General features: G+C 38.1%; 1 gene segment (V, D, J or C); it reads left to right on the top strand.

The window, feature by feature from the left end:
* The first annotated feature begins 946 nt into the window (after positions 1-946).
* LOC138825173 (immunoglobulin kappa variable 1-9-like) lies at positions 947-1,474 on the top strand. The segment is given in 2 exon segments: positions 947-1,033; positions 1,152-1,474. Coding segments are annotated over 2 exon segments (378 nt in total).
* Positions 1,475-21,042: the final 19,568 nt, after the last annotated feature.

Below are 21,042 nucleotides of genomic sequence, written 5' to 3'. Positions count from 1 at the left end.
CAGCTGGGTGTAGAAAGTATGGGTGAGCCTCTCCATTCTCCAGATAGTAACAGAAATTTGGACACATGGAACAAGAAAGAGATACATGAGGACTAGGGAGTTTGAAAGTAAGTAATTTGCCCTGAATTTGATGTGGAAGGATCAGAGGGCAATGGATATATGAATGTGCTGTAGTTCTTGGATAATATGAAACTGTAAGTCCAAGTAAAAATTGTACATGGTGACGTGGCAAATCACAAAAACTTAAGAAATTTTGGACTTTTCTGTTAGCAACATGTTTTGCTTCAGTCCTCTAGTCATCTAACCACAGGACATGTTTACTAAAACCCTTGATATAGTTGTTTTCCTTTGCTTTGAAATTTTTCCTATGTAGCCAAAATTTTCCTTTATGCAGTAAAGTCAATAAGGAAGAGTTGGACTCAGTCTTTATAAATGGGAAGAATCACAAGTTACTTTGTGTATATGTGTGTTTTAGAAGAGCCTTAAGCTTGAATTGCTTGAAAACACAAGAGCTTATATATCTCTTGTTATGTCAGTGATAAGGCTTCAATGCATAGAGATATTTAACCAGTTAAAAATATCCACAAATTCTATTCTTTCCATATCTTCACTTCTCTGCATGATCTAAATATGAAGTACTCAATTATTGCTTTACTCTTCTCCCTTTCAAGTGTTATGACATAAAGATTGAAAAATTCATGAGAAATAGTCATCATCCCTGATTGCACCAAGAGATCTATTCAAAGGAAAGTAGACTCATCACAACTACTGCTGTATGGGAAAATACATTCTATGGGCCAAACTATGTGGACACAGTGGAAATATGATGATTTCGTGAGTTGAGCTGATCCTATAGATGTTCCCAGCTTTACCCAGCTTTTCTCATTTGCATATGCTCAGAGCACTGCCTGTTGCTCCAATGACTTCATAATAGGCTGCTCACACCCTGTGCAGCAGTCCACCCCATCAGCACACAGCATGGACATGAGGACCCCTGCTCAGCTCCTGGGGCTCCTGCTCCTCTGGCTCCCAGGTATGGAAGGACAGCATTCCTCCCATCATTTGTGTTCAGTGCTGCCTGGGTCTTCATAGAAGGCCTCCTATAACATGACTAACAATGTGGATATTTGTGTTTCTATTTCCAATGCCAGGTTTCAGATGTGACATCCAGATGACCCAGTCTCCATCCTTTCTGTCTGCATCTCCAGGAGACAGAGTCTCCATCACTTGCCGTGCAAATCAGGGCATTAGCGATGTTTTACAGTGGTATCAGCAGAAACCAGGGAATGCTCCAAAGCTTCTGATCTATTATGCCAAGAATTTAGCCTCTGGAATTCCATCAAGGTTCAGTGGGAGTCAATCTGGGACAGAGTTCACTCTCACCATCAGCAGCCTGCAGCCTGAGGATTTTGCCACTTACTACTGTCAACAGGGTAGAAGTTACCCTTCCACAGTGATACAAGCCATAACATAAACCTCCCAGGGAAGCAGAAGTGAGAGGCTGGGCTGACCAGCTGCTGCTCCTGGTGCCTCCATCTGCTGATAGAGCTTCTCATATGTAGCAAGGCTATGAAAACTTTCAAAGATTTTCATTGACATATGAAGGCTCCTCTGGATCTTTGTCCATTTTCTCTTCCTCTGTCCCAGATGCACAGACATGGCCATGTCTCTACTCATATAAAGTCATCCTTTCTGATTCACACAGTAAAACAGAATCCAGACAAGAATCTCTAAGAAGTAATTGCTTTAATACAGGACATGAGTTTAATCAGTAGGTTCTTAACTCCTAGGTCATCAGAGAAGTTAGAAGGAGGAGTGTGGCATTCTCTGGTTGTGTGAGGCTGTCCTAGGTTTTTGAGCACATAATCCTGTGATTCTCCACCCTGTGGAAAAAGCCAGGGTGAGCAGCTGATGCTCTCACATGACCCAAATGCCTCTCCAGGGGAATTCTCCAGGCCTCATTTCTGATCACATATCAGCCTGCTTATGTCAAGAATTATACCAGTCTCTCCAGTTCACCAAATCTCATCAAAGGATGACATAATGATGAACTCTGTAAGAAACCAGAGAAGGACCAGGGATTTGAGCTTCCACACACAATCATAATGATCATAATGATGGATTGAGATAGCTGACTGTCAAAGATGGTCACTTTTCCACAACTGTCAGAAATAGTCCACCTACGTGATAGCATTAAAACTCACTTAAATTTGCTTGTAAGTTGTTTCTACCAATCTGGGAATATGAACTTTTTTTAAAAAAGGAACAAACTTCATTAATTCTTTTTCAGGAAACTATCAGAATCTGTAAATTGTATGAAACATCACAAGTTGTTCATGATCTTACACAGCAACAAACAACTGCAATAATTACTTGATAAAGCAAATCATATGCAAAACAATATTACAATACAAAAAAGAAAATACATTACTCAGGTTAAGATTTCTTTTCCTTCTATGCGTTAGTGACTCAAACCTGCATTCCTAGATACTCAGGAGGTTTGGATCTGAGATTGGAGTTCAAAGCCAGCACGGGCAGGAAAGTCCTTGAGACACTTATCTCCAATAAATCACGAGATAACCAAAAGTGGCACTGTGGCTCAAGTGGTAGAGTGTTTGCCTTGAGCTGAAGAGCTGAGGGAGAGTGCCCAGGCCAAGAGTTCAAGCCCAACAACAACAACAAAAAGGCAAGGCAAGGCAAGGCAAGGAAATGTAAAAAGGATAGTAGAGAAAGTAAGGAAAGTTTCAAAGCATAAGTACTTCATAAAGAAAACACAGGGATTTTTTTCCAGGAAGAATTATTGACAGTGAAGAAAAGATCTAATAGAAACAAGAATGTTTGAATATATTTATGAAATACTCTATTACCACTGTTGCTTCTGTGCATTATACATTTTGAAAATAGTCATAAAAGTGTCTTCTAACATCAAATCATCTCCACATACTCTGCAGGCAAATTCAGGTTCCTCTTTTCTAGTCTAAGAAACCTGTGGATTCAAGGCCTGTGGTGATTCACTGAGTTGAGCCAATCCTGCAGATGTGCCAAAATCTGCCCAACCCCTGCTGATTTGCATGTGCACAGAGCACAGCCCACTGCCCTGAGAACTTCATAGTCTGCTCACACTCTGTACAGGAGTCAGTCCCAGTCAGCACCCAGCATGGACATGAAGGTCCCTGCTCAGCTTCTGGGGTTCCTGCTGCTCTTGCTCCCAGGTAAGGAAGAACAATGCTGGAGATTTACTCAGCCTAGTACAGCAGGGGCTCTCTGGTACTTCAAGGAAGGCCTCTTGAGGGTATTTTTTTACTGTTTCCACTGCCAGGAGCCAGATGTGACATCCAAATGACTAGTCTTTATTCTCTCTGTCTACATCTCTGGGAGACAGAGTTTTTATGGCCAGTGAGGGCCTTAATATTTCTTTAAATGGGTTTCAGCAGTAACCAGGGAAAGCTGCTAAGCTCCTCATGTATGGTGCAAAGTAATTACCATCCTGATCCTTTCCAGTACCAAGAACAGTGGATCTGGGGTAGAGTTTACTCTCACCATAAGAATATGCTGTCAACAGCATAGTAGCTACCCACTCACAGTGATATAAGCCATAACATTAAGCTCCCAGGGAAGTAGATGTGAGAGGATACGCTGTCCCAACTGTCCTTCCTGGTGCCTCCACCTGATATCACAGCTTCTCAGATACATCTAGAATCTGAAGGTCACTTGAAGATTTTGGTAGAATCATCTTGGCAGAATTCCCTGTACTCTACCTCTCTCTGCAGCAGTACACACTTGGCAATGCCTCTCCAGAGTCAATAGAGCACAAAAACCATAACAAGGGAGGAAACTTTGAGAGTCTTATTTGGGGTTCTTTTGTAAAATTGAGACATTATTTAATTCAAGCAAGTAGTGTTTCTTTTTGAATTGAAGAAATTATTAGCCTATGGCCATTCCAAGACTGCCTTATGTTATTGAGTGAATCTAAACACAGAACTGGAGTATTCTCTCGTGTCCCTCAGACCCAGATCATCTAATTGTGAAACTGGAGGGGTCTTCTTACCTAGGTCCTTTCCCTGTCTAGAAATCTAGGGGTGAGTACCAATGCTCTCAACTGCTTGTAGATCTTGACAGGTGATCCTCCATTCCTCCCCTCTACCCTAGCATCTGCCTGCAAGTTTCAGTACATTGTAATGTAGCCTCTTATTACTGTCCATGTTCAATAGGATTCATAATGCAAAAACTCTACAGGAAATACTGGTGGCTTTCACAAGTAAATGATTATATGAATCTGCACAGCACAGCAAAACAATAATTACACCAATCTATTCTCTACTCCATTCTTTTGTTAGAAATCACCAGGTTGTACACTGGTGGATCCAGTTCCTTCCTCCTTTTCTTTTTGGTTTGTCTTCATTTTGGTTCTGGTCCTTGGGCTTGAAATTAAGGAAATGCCTTGCTTCTTCCTTGAGCTTTTTGTGTGCAAAGCTAGCATTCTACCACTTGATCCACAGCTTTTTATGTGCTTAATTGGATATAATTGTCTCATAGACTTTGCTATATGCAAGCTGGCTTCCAACATCAGTCCTCAGCAATTACCCTCATGACTAGCTAGGATTTCAGGAAGGAGCCACTAGTACTTGCCTCCTGACATTTTTATTATTATTATTAAAGAGTTGTTCAGAGGGCTTACAATTCCATGAGCCTGAAGATGTGTATTTCCTGTTTGAGCTGTCAACTTGACTAATTTTCTGTTTGTACCTACAGTATGTACACTGACTTAACCATGATACTCTAAGACAAAAAAGGAAAATAAAGTTGAAAAACATAACTGAGCTTAATACTTTCTGGGCTATCTTGAGTGTCTTAAATTGCCATGGAAATTCTAGACTTACATTTTCTACTTAAAATATTCTTTTAGGGAATTTTATTTTGCATTGTTTTGATTCTATGTTTTAAACTAGAGAAAATTTAAAATGATGTTGTACTCCAATTTATGACTGTGGAAATACTTTTGAGTAGCTGTGTCTTTTTTACTCTAAAACAGGTTTTTTTTTCTATTCACTATATTGCCATAGATTCTACTAAGTTATAATTATGTCCTATGATTTAATTTACTAATTTTTAATATATTTGTACAAATTTCATCAGCAAATCAAGAAACCTGGCTGCTTCACTTCTCAATTTAATGTCTTCTTTTACCTCTTGCTTTATAGAATTTGGAGGAGAACATCCTGTATAATATTGTATGTGAGGATATGATAGTAAATATTTCAACATTTATAACAATGTGATTTGAAAATGTTAAAATATTTCACCATTTATTATGATACATATCATTGATTTTTTACATATGTTTCAGACTGCTATGGTATTTTTTCATAATTCTGTCTTCCTTAGACACTAATAACTTTTGAAGTATTGTGACTAGATAATTGACTTTCAGAAGTATTTTAACTAGTATACTCATCTTGATTCTACTCATGTTAGGATTGTGAATTTTATAGATAAATCTACTATATTAAAGTCAATATAAGTGGAGCTGATACACAAGTGGTAGAGTACTAGCTGAGGAACAACACCCAGTCCCTGAGTTCAAGACCCACTTCCAACAACAACAGCAAAAAATACAATCATGGTGCTGTGTGCAGGTGGCTCAGGTCTATAATCAAAGCTACTCTGCAGGTTGAGATTACAGGATCACTGTTTAAAGGCAGTCTAGGAAGGAAAGTCCAGGACACTCTTATTTCCAATCAATGAAAAAACAGGAAGTGGTAGAGTGCTTGCCTTGAGCTGAAGACCTGAAGAGCACAGGGACAGTGCCCAGACCAAGTGTTTAAGCCCCACAACTAATAAAAATAATACAATCATGTATTTTAAAAAACTTTCCAATTTAACTTCCTCAAAATATTGTCCTTGAGAGAAGGACAAGGGAGAAAGTGGGAAGCAGGATTAGGAGTAAGAGGTAGAGGAGAGCAGGATGAAATTCTCCCTTTCCTAAGACAAATTTTGACAATGTGCAGAGGAGACCATAGGCTGAAAAATTTGAGTATGTAGGATCAAAGGTCAGAGGAAGTTCTTGTAAAGTAAGCTGAAGATTGGAAGACATGTGAAACATTGCAAAAACACGACTGTAACCAACCGTTTGCTATAGGTGAAGTGACATGAATCTCACACAAATATACTGTGAAGCTGTTTAGATTGGTAGTACTGGGGTTTGAACCTCAAGGTCTTTGATCCATTTGGAGTGGATTCTGGTTCAGGGTGATATATAAGGATTTAAATTTAGTTTTCATGTTTCAACACATGTATAGCCAATTCTGACAGCACAATTTGTTAAAGAGACTGTCATTCTTCTATCCTTTGTTTTTGGCTACCTTACCAAAGATTAGATGACCATGGGTATGTGAGTTCCTTTGTGGGTCTTCAATTCTATTCTAGTGTTCTACAAGCCTATTCATGTGCCAGTACCAAGTTGTTTTTGTAAGTACAGCTTTATAATGGAGTTTAAAGTTTGGGATTGATATTCCTCCAGCAGTGTTCTTCCTGCTAAAAATTGCTTTAGCTATTAGGCTTTTCTATTATTCCACATGACTTTTAGGATTGCTTCTTTTTCTTGATTGAAAAATGTTGTTGGGATTTTGATGGGTATTGCTTGCATTTTAGATAGATCTAGGCAAAATTGCCATTTTCACAATGTTAATCCTCCATTATGAAGAGGAGTGGAGAGAGCAGACCACCTTATCATAATCGTTGGAGGAAATAGTTTTAACTTTTAAAAATTTAGCATTATTCTGGCTGTAGGTTTGTTACATACAGCCTTTATTATATTGAGGAATGTTCCATGGGTTCCTAGTTTCTCCAAACTTTCTCCATAAAGACCCATTCACAAGTTTTATGGTTCATTTTCAACATAGTGTCCATGAGTACCATGGCTTCAATTGTTCACCTTTTGTGCCTACATTTCTGTGACTCTCCTTACCGTCTCTAGACATATGAACAAACGAACAAACAACACAAGAAAAGAAACACAGTAATAAATAAAAATGTCTTATTTCCATTTTTTGAGTGCCTTTTGATAAATGTTATTTTATATGGTCAGAAATAAAGATACAGAATGACCCATTGTAACACTGAGATGTACAAGACATTTTGTTGAAAATGAATTTTACAATTTTGCTTTGGGGTGGGCATGCAGGGGGTGGGAGGATTTGGGGAGGTGGGGAGGAAAGGGATGGTAGGGGAAAACAAAGAAGGGGTAACAATGATGGATAGGAAATGAGCTCATTACCTTGCTCATGTAACTGTAATTGCTCTGTACAATATTTTTACAATAAAAATATATTTAAAGTAAAAAATAAGTACCCAGGCATTGTGTCTTTCTGTTCCTCTTTTAAGAATATCCTCCTTTAGCCTCACTTTGTGTACATGCCTACAGACCTATATTTTAGATATAGAATCCTCACATGAAAGAAAACGTGTACTTCTCCATCTCTGAGCTTGGCATACCACACAACAGGATTTGTCCTAGGTCCATTCATTTCCAGGCAAATGACATAATTTTAAGTTTCCTAATGATTATGTACAATTCCTTTGTGAATAGGTAACAAATTTTTAACTGTTCATCTATAGTAGGGCATCTCAGCTCTTTCCACAACTTGGCTATTTTGAATAGTGTGGCAATGAACATGGATGTGCAGGTGTCTATATGGTATCCTGGATTTTGAGTTTCAGGGTAGATGTGGAGGAGTGGAATGGCTTGGTTTCAAGGAAGATCTATTTGTCATTTTTTGAGGAACCTCCAGACTGTTCCATAGTTGTGTCAGTTTACATTCCCACCATCAGGGCAATAAGATTCCTTTTCCTCCATATCCCTGCCAACATGTTATTTGAATTCACAATGTTGGCTAATCTTACTGGAGTGAGATGGAATCTAGGAGTTGGTTTTAGTTTTCATTTCCTCTATGGCCAGGTATGCTGAGAATTTCCTTATGTGTTCCTTTGCCATTCTTACCTTATCATCTAAGTCATCTATCCTCAGCTCTTTGCCCATTAAGTAATTGATTTATTAGTTTTGGGAGAGAGTATTTACTTAAGTTCATGGTTTAGTTTGGATATTATGCTTTGTCTGATATATTGCTGATAAAGATCTTCTCATAGACTGTTGGCTATGTTTTTAGTTTAGTAACAATGTCCTTTGCTGTGCAGAAGCTTTTTAGTCTGATGCAATCCCATTTGTCAAGTTTCTCTCCAATTTGGTGTGCCTTTGAAACTCTATCCTAAAACTTTCTTCCTGTGTCAATGAATTCTAGTATTTCTAGTACTCTCTCTTATAGTAATTTCAAACTTTCAGGTCTAGTGTTGAGGTCTTTGATCCTCTATGAGTTGATATTTGTACATGATGATAAACAGGAATCGATTTTTTGTTTTCTGCATATGGATGCCGAGTTTTCTCAAAATCAATTATAGAAGAAGCTATCATTTTCCCAGTGTATACTTTGACTCCAAATAAAACCATATCAAATATATGGTTTTATTTCTAGGTCTTCTAGTCTGTTCTATTCATATTTGGGATTATTTTTGTGCCAGTACAAAGATTTTTTTTACTATAGTTCATAGTAGAACTGGAGTCTTGGGACTGAGATTATATCAGCATTCCTTTTTATGCCTAGAATTGTTTGGCTATTTATTCTACCTTGAAATCCTAATTTTTAATCCCTCAGGTGACTGAGATCTGAGGATCATGGCTCAAAGCCAGCCCAGGAAAGAAAGTACATAAGATTTTTATCTCCAATTAATCAACAAAAATGCTAGTTGTGGAGCTGTAGCTCAAGTGGTAGTACAGTGGTTTTGATCACAAAAATGTAGGGACCGTGCCCAGGATTTCATTTCAAGTACCATCACTAGAATGCAAACACACACACACACACACACACACACACACAAACCAAAATCACCCCAATATGGAAATTATTATTTCTACTAATTTTATTTCATCTGTGTTAGGCAAATTTTGAAACTGTTAGAAATGTTTTGAAATATATAAAAAAAGTGCTTTTCTGAGATCATGTCAACAAGGTGTAAAAAAATGAGTGCTAGGAAATGTACTTGCAAGAGGGTTTGAGATCAGGAGGAAAGAAGTAGAAGAATAAAAGGAAATGTGTAGAATGCAGGTAAGAATACACTACAGATGCCAGAAAACTGAGAAAAATAAGGGAAAGCGTAGGTTGAAGGAGGGCTGACATATTTCAAAATGCATTGTATGCATGAATCGCTTCATTGTAATGGCAAACATATCAAAACATAGCTTAAAAATTCACAAACATGGGCTAGGAAGATGGCTGAGTGGTAAAGTGCTTGCCTTGCATGCATGAGGCCCTGTGTTTGATTTCTCAGCACAACATAAGCAGAAAAATCCAGGAGTGTCACTGTGGCTCAAGTGGTAGAATGTTCCCCTTGAGCTGAAGAGCTGGGGACAGTGCTTGGACCCAGAGGTCAGGCCCATTACTGGCAAAACAAAACTGTTAACAAACAAGAAGGAAAATGTGGTGTGAGAGGACTGAGAATTTTAAAAGGGATGACATTGAAGAGGTATTGAATGCATAAACTGGTTTGTGGAATGGCAATACCTTTGTACAATGACCTAAAGAAAATAAAAACCTGTTTTTAAAAACTGCTCCTTTGATTATAGAAAAGCTCAGAAATGGAGAAAAATTCTTAAATTTCTAAAATCCTAATCCTAAATTTCTCAATATCATGGTTACTTTGGCCAAAGTAAATAGCCCTATAAGCAGAGCTTCTGAATTTTGTAAATAATCACACGTAAACTGTACAGACTTCATTTCTCATTTTGATCATGCTGAGAGTAATCTAGATGATGTCAATGGCTTCAGGTCAGTTATGACTACTGAAGAATTTAAATATTGAGGAATGTATAATTTTTTGTATTTACTTACTTTTAATGAATATATTGCTTATTAGATCATTTTTACCTGTTTAATATATTCCCTCACATTTTGTTTATGATATAATTTGATGAAAATAAAATTTTATTTTTAAATTTTATTGTACTTATTATTTTTTAGACCAGTCTTGGGGCTTGACCTTAGAGCCTGGGCACTGTTCCTGAGCTTTTTTACTCAAGGCTAGTATTTGAAGACTTCAGGCAAAGCTCTATTCCCAGATTTTGGGGTTTAATTGGAGATCAGAGTTTCACAGACTTTCATGTCTTAGTTGGCTTCAAACTATGATCCCCACATCTCTATGACCACCTATATAGCTAGAATAATAGTTATGAGTCACCAGTGCCTGGCAAAGATTAACACTTTAAAGAATATCCATTCCTAGTTGAAATACATCCCATCTACCAAATTTTATACTTTCAACATTAGAGGTCATACAGAACTTTCTATTGTCACCACTACAGAACAACTCCAAAGATCTCAGTTGTATAAGAGGAGTGCAGATTTGTCAGCAGATAACAAGCTTCTCTCTGGATGCTGAAAATCAGCACTAATCCAGGATATGTATCTCATGATCTCTTCCAGAACAAGTCTGAACAGCTCAGAGTCAACCAGGCTACATTTTCAAAGGAGCCCTGGGTTCTGAAGAAGCTTCAGACAAACCCATTTTCCACATATCCAATTTCAAGATAATGGATCTAGCATAGACTACAATTGACTGCATTGGAACAATACTGCTTATCTGCAGAGACTCCCATTTTGCAGTATGAATACTGAGGTCAGAACACTTGAACTTCATGTGTGAAAACCTCAATTTTTGAAGGATACCACTAGACAGAATAATGTCTCTGCCTGTGGAGCTCAGAAAAAAGAAGAGAGTTAGGATACAGAAAAGCCTTTCTGGCCCTTGTACTCAAACCTTGTAGTGACCTTCAGTGCCTGGCTGCTTATAGGAAATACTCTCAGCAGGTAAACTGGAGCAGTGGGGGCAGCCCAGCCTCTCATTTCTGTTTCCCTGGGAGTGTTAGGTTATGACTTGTATCATTTTGGGAGGAGTATTTTAACCTTGTTGACAGTAATAGGCAGGCTGATGAGTGTGAGAATGAACTTTGTCCTAGATCCATTGTAATTCAACCTAGATGGGGCACCTTATTCTAAACTGACTGTTAAGTAGATCAGGACCTTAGGACCTTTCCTGGTTTCTGCTGATGCGAGGATAAGCTGCTGCTAATGCTTGAATGGTATGGAAAGAGATGGCGACTCTCTCCTTCCTGGAGCTTATAAGCGAGGACAGAGACTGGGTCATCTGGATGGCACATCTGGCACCTGACAGAGGAAACATGTAAATAAATACCCTTACTGATAAGTGTATTGTAGGAGAACTTCCCTAGAATGACCATATGAATTCACCACACTGTGCTTAAATTTCCAGTTCTGTGTTTGTTACCTGAAAGTCAGAGCAACAGGAGCCCCTGAAGCTGAGCAAAGAATAATTCCAGCATAGGATATGACTGGACTGTGAAGAAATCCTCGTCAGTGGCTGTGCTTTGGGTATATGCACATAAGCAGAGCCTGGACTGGGCTGAGCACAGTTGCAGATCTGTCTTACTTCAGCAATTCAGTAAAGGCCCATTATCCCCAAGAATTGTCAGCCTTATTTGAGTAGATCTGATTCAAATGCAGAAAACATGATTGTCCTTGGATGCTGAAGACCAGCACCTATCAACATCTGTGGGTAGAATGCCATTTTGATCCCATCCAGATCCACTTCATTTTGTCCCTGCTCACATTCCATTATGAAAGGGCCTTTCTGTTACAGTATAATGCCCAAAATTGCAACCTCTGACACATTCTTCACCTCTACCACAGGTATCACTGATACCACAGATGATTACTTTTTGCTTTGATTCCAGCATAATATTTGTGTGAAATTAGAGCAATGTAAAAGCATGAGTGTTCTGACTTATAACAAAGACCATGACCATTCTTCCTTATACCATTAACTCTGGATAATTATTTACCTTGCTAAATTTATAATTTCTCTGTATCCCAATTGAGTATACTGTCCTTTCCCATCTGAGGCAATGTTCACAATTGTATGTAACATTGCTATCAGGATGACGGAGATTTCTGGCCTAATCTCTACATACACTTTTATGTTTGTTGTTGAGTTTGGGGTAAGACTCTTCAGACCTCAGCATCCTGTGTAGATAGGATTTTAGGAATAGGCCACTGGCCCCCAATACTTTACTCACTGTTAATCCCATTTTCTTCAGTAGCAGGCATCCTGTTTCTACCAAGTGTTCATTCATTTGCCTGAATTTACTATGATCCCAAATCAGCAAATTCTGCCAGGTCCTAATTGACTGGATGTAAGGCAATGGGGCCCAAGATTGAGGAGAAAAGCATGTAAGGGAGTGAAATTAAGTCTCACTATGGGGAGTTTGGCCATACTGGAGTCCAAAGGGTAACCTCACATGGGAGCACTGTTGGCAAATTGATTCTAACTAAGAAGAATAAGCAACAATATTCACTGTTAGTAGGGGATCCCAGTGTGGGAATCAGACCCAGGAATGGAGAGGAAATTACCTTCAATGAGGCAGATGAACAATGATGACTACAGAAACATTGCAGAGAGAATCAAAGGTGTGTGTTTGTGGATGTTGTCTACAATGGAAATATATATGATGGTGAAGACTAGGAGTGGTTATCAATGGAAGCATACATCAACCTTGAATTATTCATTAAAATAATTAGAGACAAGATATTTACTCATGCATGTTTTTCATTTCTATTGAAAGTTAATTGATATTAACTGTGGTTTTGAAATGGAATTACAGGTATTAATGTAAGCTTATGTCTCTCTCATTCCATCTGTAGAAACATATGTACCCTTGTGCAGATAGAGAAGTATCTACACAGTTATCCATTGCCTGGAAAATAAAATGACTTTTCAATCCCCAAAATTCACCTGTAGTATTGGAATACCATTATTCACTAATAGGAACTATTAATAGATAGACAAATGTCTCTCTCTCCATTGGAGAACCACAAAAAATGCAAGATGATGCTGATTTAACTTGATACTAAGGACAAGCACCAAGAAAGACATCCTAGTACAATAAAATGAGACAACAACTAGTCAATTTCAGAACATGTTAATTATTTTTTATCAATGATTATTTTTATTTAAATGTTTTTAAATTGTATGTTTCATATTTAATTTACTTCATAGTTTTTTTAGCACAACTGCATTCACAGGTTCCAACTTCATGATTACTTGTTTGCCCATTCGTCTCTCTCTTTTCTTTCCCGAATAACCTCCTTTGGGTATGGTTCAAGGTAGAATTTATCCTCTTCTTATTTTGTCCACTGCTCCTTAGGCAAGATCCATTGCCTCATGGTCAGGTCCAGATCTCTCTTGATCCGAAACATCCTGTCATTATAAATTTTCTCAGGAAGCCTTCTTATGGCTTCTTTTACATCTTCAGTCTTGTGTATGGTATCATCTCTCATTAACCCCAGTTTGTTGAATCCTGCAGCACTGTAATACTTTTTTCGAACACCATCCAGCCACCATCCAGAGGCTGAAACAGCCAACCTGCCCACCATTGTGACCTAGCAGAAAAATATAATTATGAGAAAAAGATAAATGATTTAACCTATTGAGGAAAACATGAGCTAAAGAACTTTACATCCCTTTCTATTGTAGAAAATGTAATAAGCAAACTGATAATTATTAATGTATTTTTCTCTGACACTATTTTTTCTTCATTATCTATACCACTAAATTTTAATTTAAAATATTTTATGGTAATTTTAAATAATTTGGAGGTCCAAACTTCTTATACATAGGTAATCTTCAACTTACAATGGTTTGCATTCCAATGGATCAATAATTGTTATTCTTTTTTTCTTTCCACTCTCTCCAAAGCAGTGTGTGCTCAGTAGCAATCTAGATTCATATTTTCAATGATTATCTTTCCATGGGTGATTGATACTCTTCCTTGATGCCTTCAGGGGTACCAAGCGACAGATCCAGTAAAATATACAATGATTATAAAAATAGGCTTTTTGTTAGATGTATTTGTCCAACAGCAGAATAATGGAAGTGTTTAGAGAGGCATGTAAGGTAGCTTGGCTCTCTAAAATGTTTCTGCAGTATATTTGCAATAGATGCATTTTTTTTGTCATTTGTGGGCCTTGAACTCGGCCTGAGTGCTCTCCCTCAGCTCTTCAACTCAAGGCTAGCTCTCTACCATTTGAGCCACAGTGTCACTTTGGTTTTCTAAGTGGTTTATTGGAAACAAGTGTCTCACAGACTTTCCTGTCCAGGCTGGCTTTGAACCGTGATCCTCAGATCTGAGCCTCCTGAGTAGCTAACTTTACAGGCCATTCAGGCCATTGTAATATAAGCCACTGGTGCCCAGCTTTTATTATATGCATTTTTGACAAACAATATATCCAACCTACAATGGATTTATCTGGATTTAATGATAGTGTTTAGCATAATTTACACTCTGATTGAATTTGTTAAAACCTTGTAATAAACATTCTATAACATCTTAATAAGAATCTATATATGTTTCTGTATATGTATTTTGCATGTGTATGAAAATAGGTGAAGAATTACTCCATAAGCTGATGACCATCCACAGTGGGCATCATTCCCAATGTTGGCTATTCTTTTTGAATTCATGACAATTTATTTTTATGACTTTATCTATTTCCTGATCTCTCAGAATTATTTGAAATGTTGCTTATGTCAAATCTTTAATACATTGGTAACTAATTTCCTGCTCACATTGGCAAATTGTGTCTTTCCCTCATGTCTCCACCTATGAAATATATAAAGTTGTGTAGTTCACTTCCATGCATGTCCAATGAGCTCCACTGCTGCCCCTATTCATAATTTTTAACTCAAATTCTAGGAATTAATTTAACCAAAGAAATGAAGGACCTCTATGATGAAAACTTTAAAAATCTTGAAAAAGGAAATCAAAACAGAACTTAGAAAATGGCAAAACCTCCCATGCTCCTGGATTGGAAAGTTTAACATTGTGAAAATGGCAATACTTCCCAAGGCTATCTACAAATTCAATGTGATACACCCAAAAACAAATCCTCAAAAAAACAACTGCCCTATAAATAAGTGGGCTAAAGACTTAAAGAGAAACTTCTCTGTAGAAGAAAGAAGGATGGCCAATAGACACATGAAGAAATGCTCAACCTCCCTAGCCATAAAAGAAATGCAAATCAAAACAACATTGAGATACCACCTCACCCCAGTTAGAATGGCTATAAACAAGAACTCTAACAACAACAGATGCTGGAGGGGATGTGGACAGACGGGAACCTTACTTCATTGTTGGTGGGAGTGTAAACTGTTCAACCACTTTGGAAAGCAGTATGGTGGTTCCTCAAAAGACTTCACATAGAGCTCCCCTATGACCCAGGAATCCCACTTTTGGGCATTTACTCAAATTCTATACAATTCTGTATTCCCTCAACACTCCTGAGTATGTACACATGAATTCACCATATATAAAGAAAACAAAATCATCAAACATTAAAAGAAGATAGACAGATCTCTTGTTCTGTATCATTGAATTCATTTAGATATATATATATATATATATATATATATATATATATATTCAATTTTATGTAAATATGAAGAGTCATGTAGACCTTCTGTCTAACTGTTTCTCTCCTAAGAGTATTCTCTTATGGTCTGATTTTGTGTAGATATTTAGAATCCTGTATTATTTATTATATGCCAATGCTGTCTTTTCTTAAACCATATATACCTAGATTTCTCTTGGGCTCTGACTTAGACCAAACCATGCTGTCCTCAATTAGACCATTCCTTCCAGCAGGTGGTAGGATTTACACACCAGTATCCAGTGAAGAACATTAAGGGTAGGGCTGGCAACCTGTAACAATAGGCTCTTGATATATTTAGCCAGTGATTCCTCCAGGCCCTTCACCTGGAGACCTCTGGAACCCCAGAGTCAGCCTGTGGAAGTTCGAGATAGTAGAAATTTATTCTCTTCACAGGTTAAAAAAATAAAGCTCTCACAGGCCTCTGGTTCAAAGCAATTTTTCTTGTTGTGAGGTGAGCTATCAGTCTGCCTTGCTCTCCTCACTAACTGATACAGTCAACTTCTCTGACCTGATCTAGCTTTGAGATTGCTAATATTCCAAGACAGAAAGGAAGAGTCTGGGTATCATCCTATTTATTTGCAAATGGTGAGAACATAATGAAGACCCAGAGAAGATATCATAACACTGGCAAACCAATGAGAAAGAAAAAAACATGATATATAAAGACATTGTCTCAATGTCCTTTCTCTTCCTCACTGATTTTGTTCTGACCACCTTCCATGTGAGACTACATGCTTCTTAATTATTAGTGTTCCATGTGAGGAAGCAGATTTTGGATAAAGTAATCACCTTGCTTTTTTGAATTATTGTATGTCATCATAAGATTATTAAACATAGTATGTACATTGATAACATGTCTTAAGTCCAAAATTTAAAAAAGTCTAGCTGGAGATAGTGGCATATGACAAATACTGAGGTAATTTGGGTCTTCTCTGGTAGCAACAAGCATTTGTTTCAGCCTCCTAGCTATGAAACCACAGGACATGGCATACATAGGCCATTGTTTTAATTGTTTTCTTGCTTTAAGTGTTTTTTAAATTTATATAGTGAAGCCAAATAAAGGAAAGTTTGCCTCAGTCTTATACCTGATCCTAAGGAGATTCCACATTAGTGAGGATTGGGGGGTGGTCGAGAGGCTTGAACTCTGGGCCTAGGTGCTATCGCTGAGCTCCTCAGCCCAAGGCTAGTGCAGTAGTACATGAGCCACAGTGCCACTTTCAGTTTTCCAGTGGTTAATTGGAGATAGGATTTCGACGGATTTTCCAGCCCAGACTTGCTATGAATTACGAGCCTCAGATCTCAGGCTCGTGAGTACCTGGGTTAACAGGTGTGGGCCTCTGGGGCCCAGTGAGAATCTACATTTTTTTATGTTTATATGTGTGTGTTGGAATAGACTGAGACATAAAAATAGCTTATATCTCTTGCTATGGCAGTGAGAATGTTCCAATGCATAAAAATATTAAACAATTTTAAAATGTCCAGAAACTCTAATGTCTCCATATCTTCACTTCCTCCATATACCTATATAAAACACTCATTTTGCCTTTATCTTATCCCTTTCTAGAGTCATTCCAGAGAATTGAGATTAGGTCACACAGGAAAAGCAGGTCCTCATCCCTGCAGGCACCAATAGAATTATGCACAGGACAGCAGACTGATTGTGACTTGTCCTGTTTGAATGAATCATATTCTCTAGTCTAAAACTAAGACACATGGGCATCGTGGACCTATGATGATTTCCTGTGATGAGCCAGACTTGCAGCTATATCCATCTTTGCCTAGCCCTGCTAATTTGCATTTGCCTAGATCACATCCTAGTGTCACAATGACTTCATAATAAGCTGTTCACACCTGTGCATCAGTCAGTCCCAGTTAGCACACAGCATGGATATGAGGACCACTGGTCAGCTCCTGGGGCTCCTGCTGCTCTGTCTCCCAGGTAAGGAAGGATAATACTTCTCTCACCCTATATGGTCAGTGATGCTTTGTGGCTTCAAAAAGTCATGTAATAGCATGACTATTAATGTGGATATTTGCTTTTATGTTTCCAATGGCAAGTACCAGATGTGACATCCAGATGACCCAGTCCATCCTCCCTGTCTGCATCTCCGGGAGACAGAGTTACCATCTCATGCAAAGCCGGTCAGGGTATTAGCAATTATTTAGCCTGGTATCAGCAGAAACCAGGGAATGCTCCAAAGCTTCTGATTTCTTATGCAACTAGTTTGGCCTCTGGGGTTCCATCCAGATTCAGTGGCAGTGGATCTGGGACAGATTATTCTCTCACCATCAGCAGCCTTCAGCCTGAAGATTTTGCCACTTATTACTGTCAACACCATATTAATTATCCTCCCACAGTGATATAAGCCATGATAAAACCTCCCAGGGAAGCAGAATTGAGATACTGGCCTGCCCCAGCTGCTTCTCCTAGTTCCTCTACCTGTTGACAGTGCTTCTCAGATGAAGCCAGATTCTAAAGGAAGAATTCTCTCTGCAATCTAGCATTCTGGTCTTCTTATCTCCAGCTGAATACCCATGGCACTGAGTCTCTGATTTAATAGTTGAAACCAATCGTTACATATGAGGAGTGCCCATAAATTATTTTGGACATTCCACTTCACTAAATTATAAAATAGCTTATTGTCAATCAGTTTCTTCATAGAAACTAAAGCAGCTGCTCAAATAAAAATGGTCTTTTTGAGGTTTTCTGAATTTATATATTAAAGAATCTGCAACACAATTTTTGCTGGCCACTGATCTTCTGCAAGTTAATATCTTCCTTTCCTCTCCAAGCACCTCTGTTTAAGTGATACTTTGATTTCTTACTTCACAAATATCCATCTTACAGGACAAAATATTTCTATAGTCTGTCCTTCAACCGTTATAAATGTCCTAACCCTGCCTCATTCAAGCTAGCCTAGATTAGTAGCTCCAGTTCTATTGGGAAATCTGTCCTCTTCAATTTAATTTCCATTTGTTAGAAAAGGTATCTACTACTTTTGCTCAAAAGACACATAAAAGTACAAGAGCAACATGATCTCAAAAACAAGGAAGAAATGAGATAATATCAGAAAAGTGAGGATTTATGCTGCAGACTGGCTCCATAGGGATGATGGAGGACACCTAGTGGAGGAACTGGAATAGTTGGGGAGATGGCAAACAACTCACACACAAGAGGAGTGAATGCTGAGTGCGATTTAATGCAGAGGATAACAAGCTTTTATAGCAAAAGTCTCCATGAGAAAGGGCAAAAAGTTACACAATCTTGCTGCAAGGCTTAGTTCTTGGGTGGTTACCAGCTGGTCGCCTGATCTTGTTTTTTGGATGACGAACAATGACGATAGGCACTTGTTTTTGGCTTTACCTCTATTTTGAAGAAATACAATGGGTTTCGATGTTTATCACCAATTAACCATTAACCAGAGCATATGGGCAAGGTGCTGAACAGAAAGGCATGAACTCTAGTACTTCATAGTTACTTTTGTTTAGTTTTGTACTTTATACGTTTTAAATATTTTCTAAGCAATTGTGCTTAGAGGGTTCCCAATTTGTGGCCAAAATCATGATATTCAGTATACTTAGTTAAATCTGGCCATATATCAAATTTAAGCTCATAGTGTCTTTTCTGTAACCCTTTTACATAATCATTTACTCTTTTCTATAGAGGCCTTAACTGTCTCATAAGATCTTTCTTATTCCTTCTTTAATAGTAAGCACCAAGGAGGCCTAGATCTAGCAAGTCTCTCAGTAAATGAAAGAGAGTAATAGGAAGGTTTTTCTCCTAAGTAGTTTACCCAACGGTTGCCATCCTTATTATACACACCTGTAACAGGCTATGGATCTGGGGGAAGTCTTTGGGGTCCTCTAGATAATGGAGGATCCCACCATTTTCCTCTGATAAACCATTTCCACCTTTCATCTACCAACCTTTTAGGAATCTTATCTAGCTTTTGGTCTAAATATCCCTCTACATCTTTCTTATCTACAGGATATCTATATGAGTCTGTTGTATATGTTTTAGGATTAAAGGAAAGTCTCCAGTAGCCATACACTCTGCTCTAGCTGTGCCTACAGCTTCTTATAAATCTTACAATTAATTCCTCTTCCTGAAGTGACGTCATGAAACCCCCAATACTTTTATATTTACTTATGACTTGTCTACTAGCCTCCACAAGAGGGGCTTTCAGGGTAGCATTTAACTCTGGTGAGTGAGTCATATTCTTAAGACACTCATCAGATGTTGGAGTCGTCAACATTTTTAAGAAAGAGCCTTGAATAAGGGAACATTGAGCATGAGTAAGTACAATGTGCAGGAACAGTAAAAGATTAATAGGCACTCCTCTACAGTGAAGAAAAGAAAAACAGGAACAGAAACATCTTTCCCAGGAGCTTGTCAGCCTTTCCAGGAGGTAGGCCTCTTTGAAGCCCCATTCTCTGAGGTAGACTTCGGTGAAGTCCCATTCTCAGAGATAGGTCTCTGTGAAGCCCCATTCTCTGAGGTAGACTTCGGTGAAGTCCCATTCTCAAAGATAAGTCTCTGTGAAGCCCCATTCTCAGGTCTAAAAGCAGGTTTCCCATGCTAAGCAGACTCCACCGGAGTAGGCGTGGCAGATTTAGTGTTTCAAGAAGCTCATGCAAGCTCCCAAGTGTGTGCTCAGAATTATAAATGTAAAAGTAATTAAGAGGCCTCACATTTTAGCACAGTTCTTAGTTCCATTTGTTTGTAATTAGTATTCGCCTCTTAGAAAAAAATGAGTTCTGACACAATGGCCTTCTATTGGCATCCTCACAGAGCCAAAGACCTAGACAGAGAAGGACCCAGGACCAGCACCACATCAGCAGTGTTGAATTGGGTTCAGAGTACTTCAGAAGCTAGGAGGACTAAACTGGTATGCCTCCCCCCCCCACACACACAGAATTTCATGGCTCAATCCTGCAGAATCAAAGGCACAAACTCTTGTGAGGAAAAATTTCATTATAGCCCTCAATCACCTATTATAGTTTTTAAAAATTTTTAAGGTGTAATTATATAAATCTAAAGCTTATGAAATGTCTATTTTATTTCAATATTTTTTAATCAATATGCTTTCAATGCAAATTCAGAAAGAAAAGCAGTCAACAAAGCCATTTTAAACTATAGAGATTCTTCCAATAACAGGATGTGTATGTTTAATATATTGAGTGACAAACTGGAGAATATATTTATTTTGTCAAAGCTTCCTGACACCTATACAAGTGTTCTACCACATGAACCATTCCCCATCCATTTTAAATTTTAGACAGCATTCTTGTATCTTAATTGGGCTGGCAATGAACTTTCATATTCAGATTTTGTATTCTCATAATATGGAACAATGGGTTTGGATCTTTTCACAAGTATTCACTGAAACTTAATATCCAGGATGAACTTGGGTTAGGAAGGGTTCAA

Source organism: Dipodomys merriami, unplaced genomic scaffold, assembly GCF_024711535.1.
Source record: "Dipodomys merriami isolate MVZ:Mamm:240054 unplaced genomic scaffold, mDipMer1.0.p SCAF_136, whole genome shotgun sequence".
Taxonomy (NCBI): domain Eukaryota; kingdom Metazoa; phylum Chordata; class Mammalia; order Rodentia; family Heteromyidae; genus Dipodomys; species Dipodomys merriami.
Note: the sequence above shows the minus strand (reverse complement) of the source record. Positions and strands in the feature narration are given on the sequence as shown.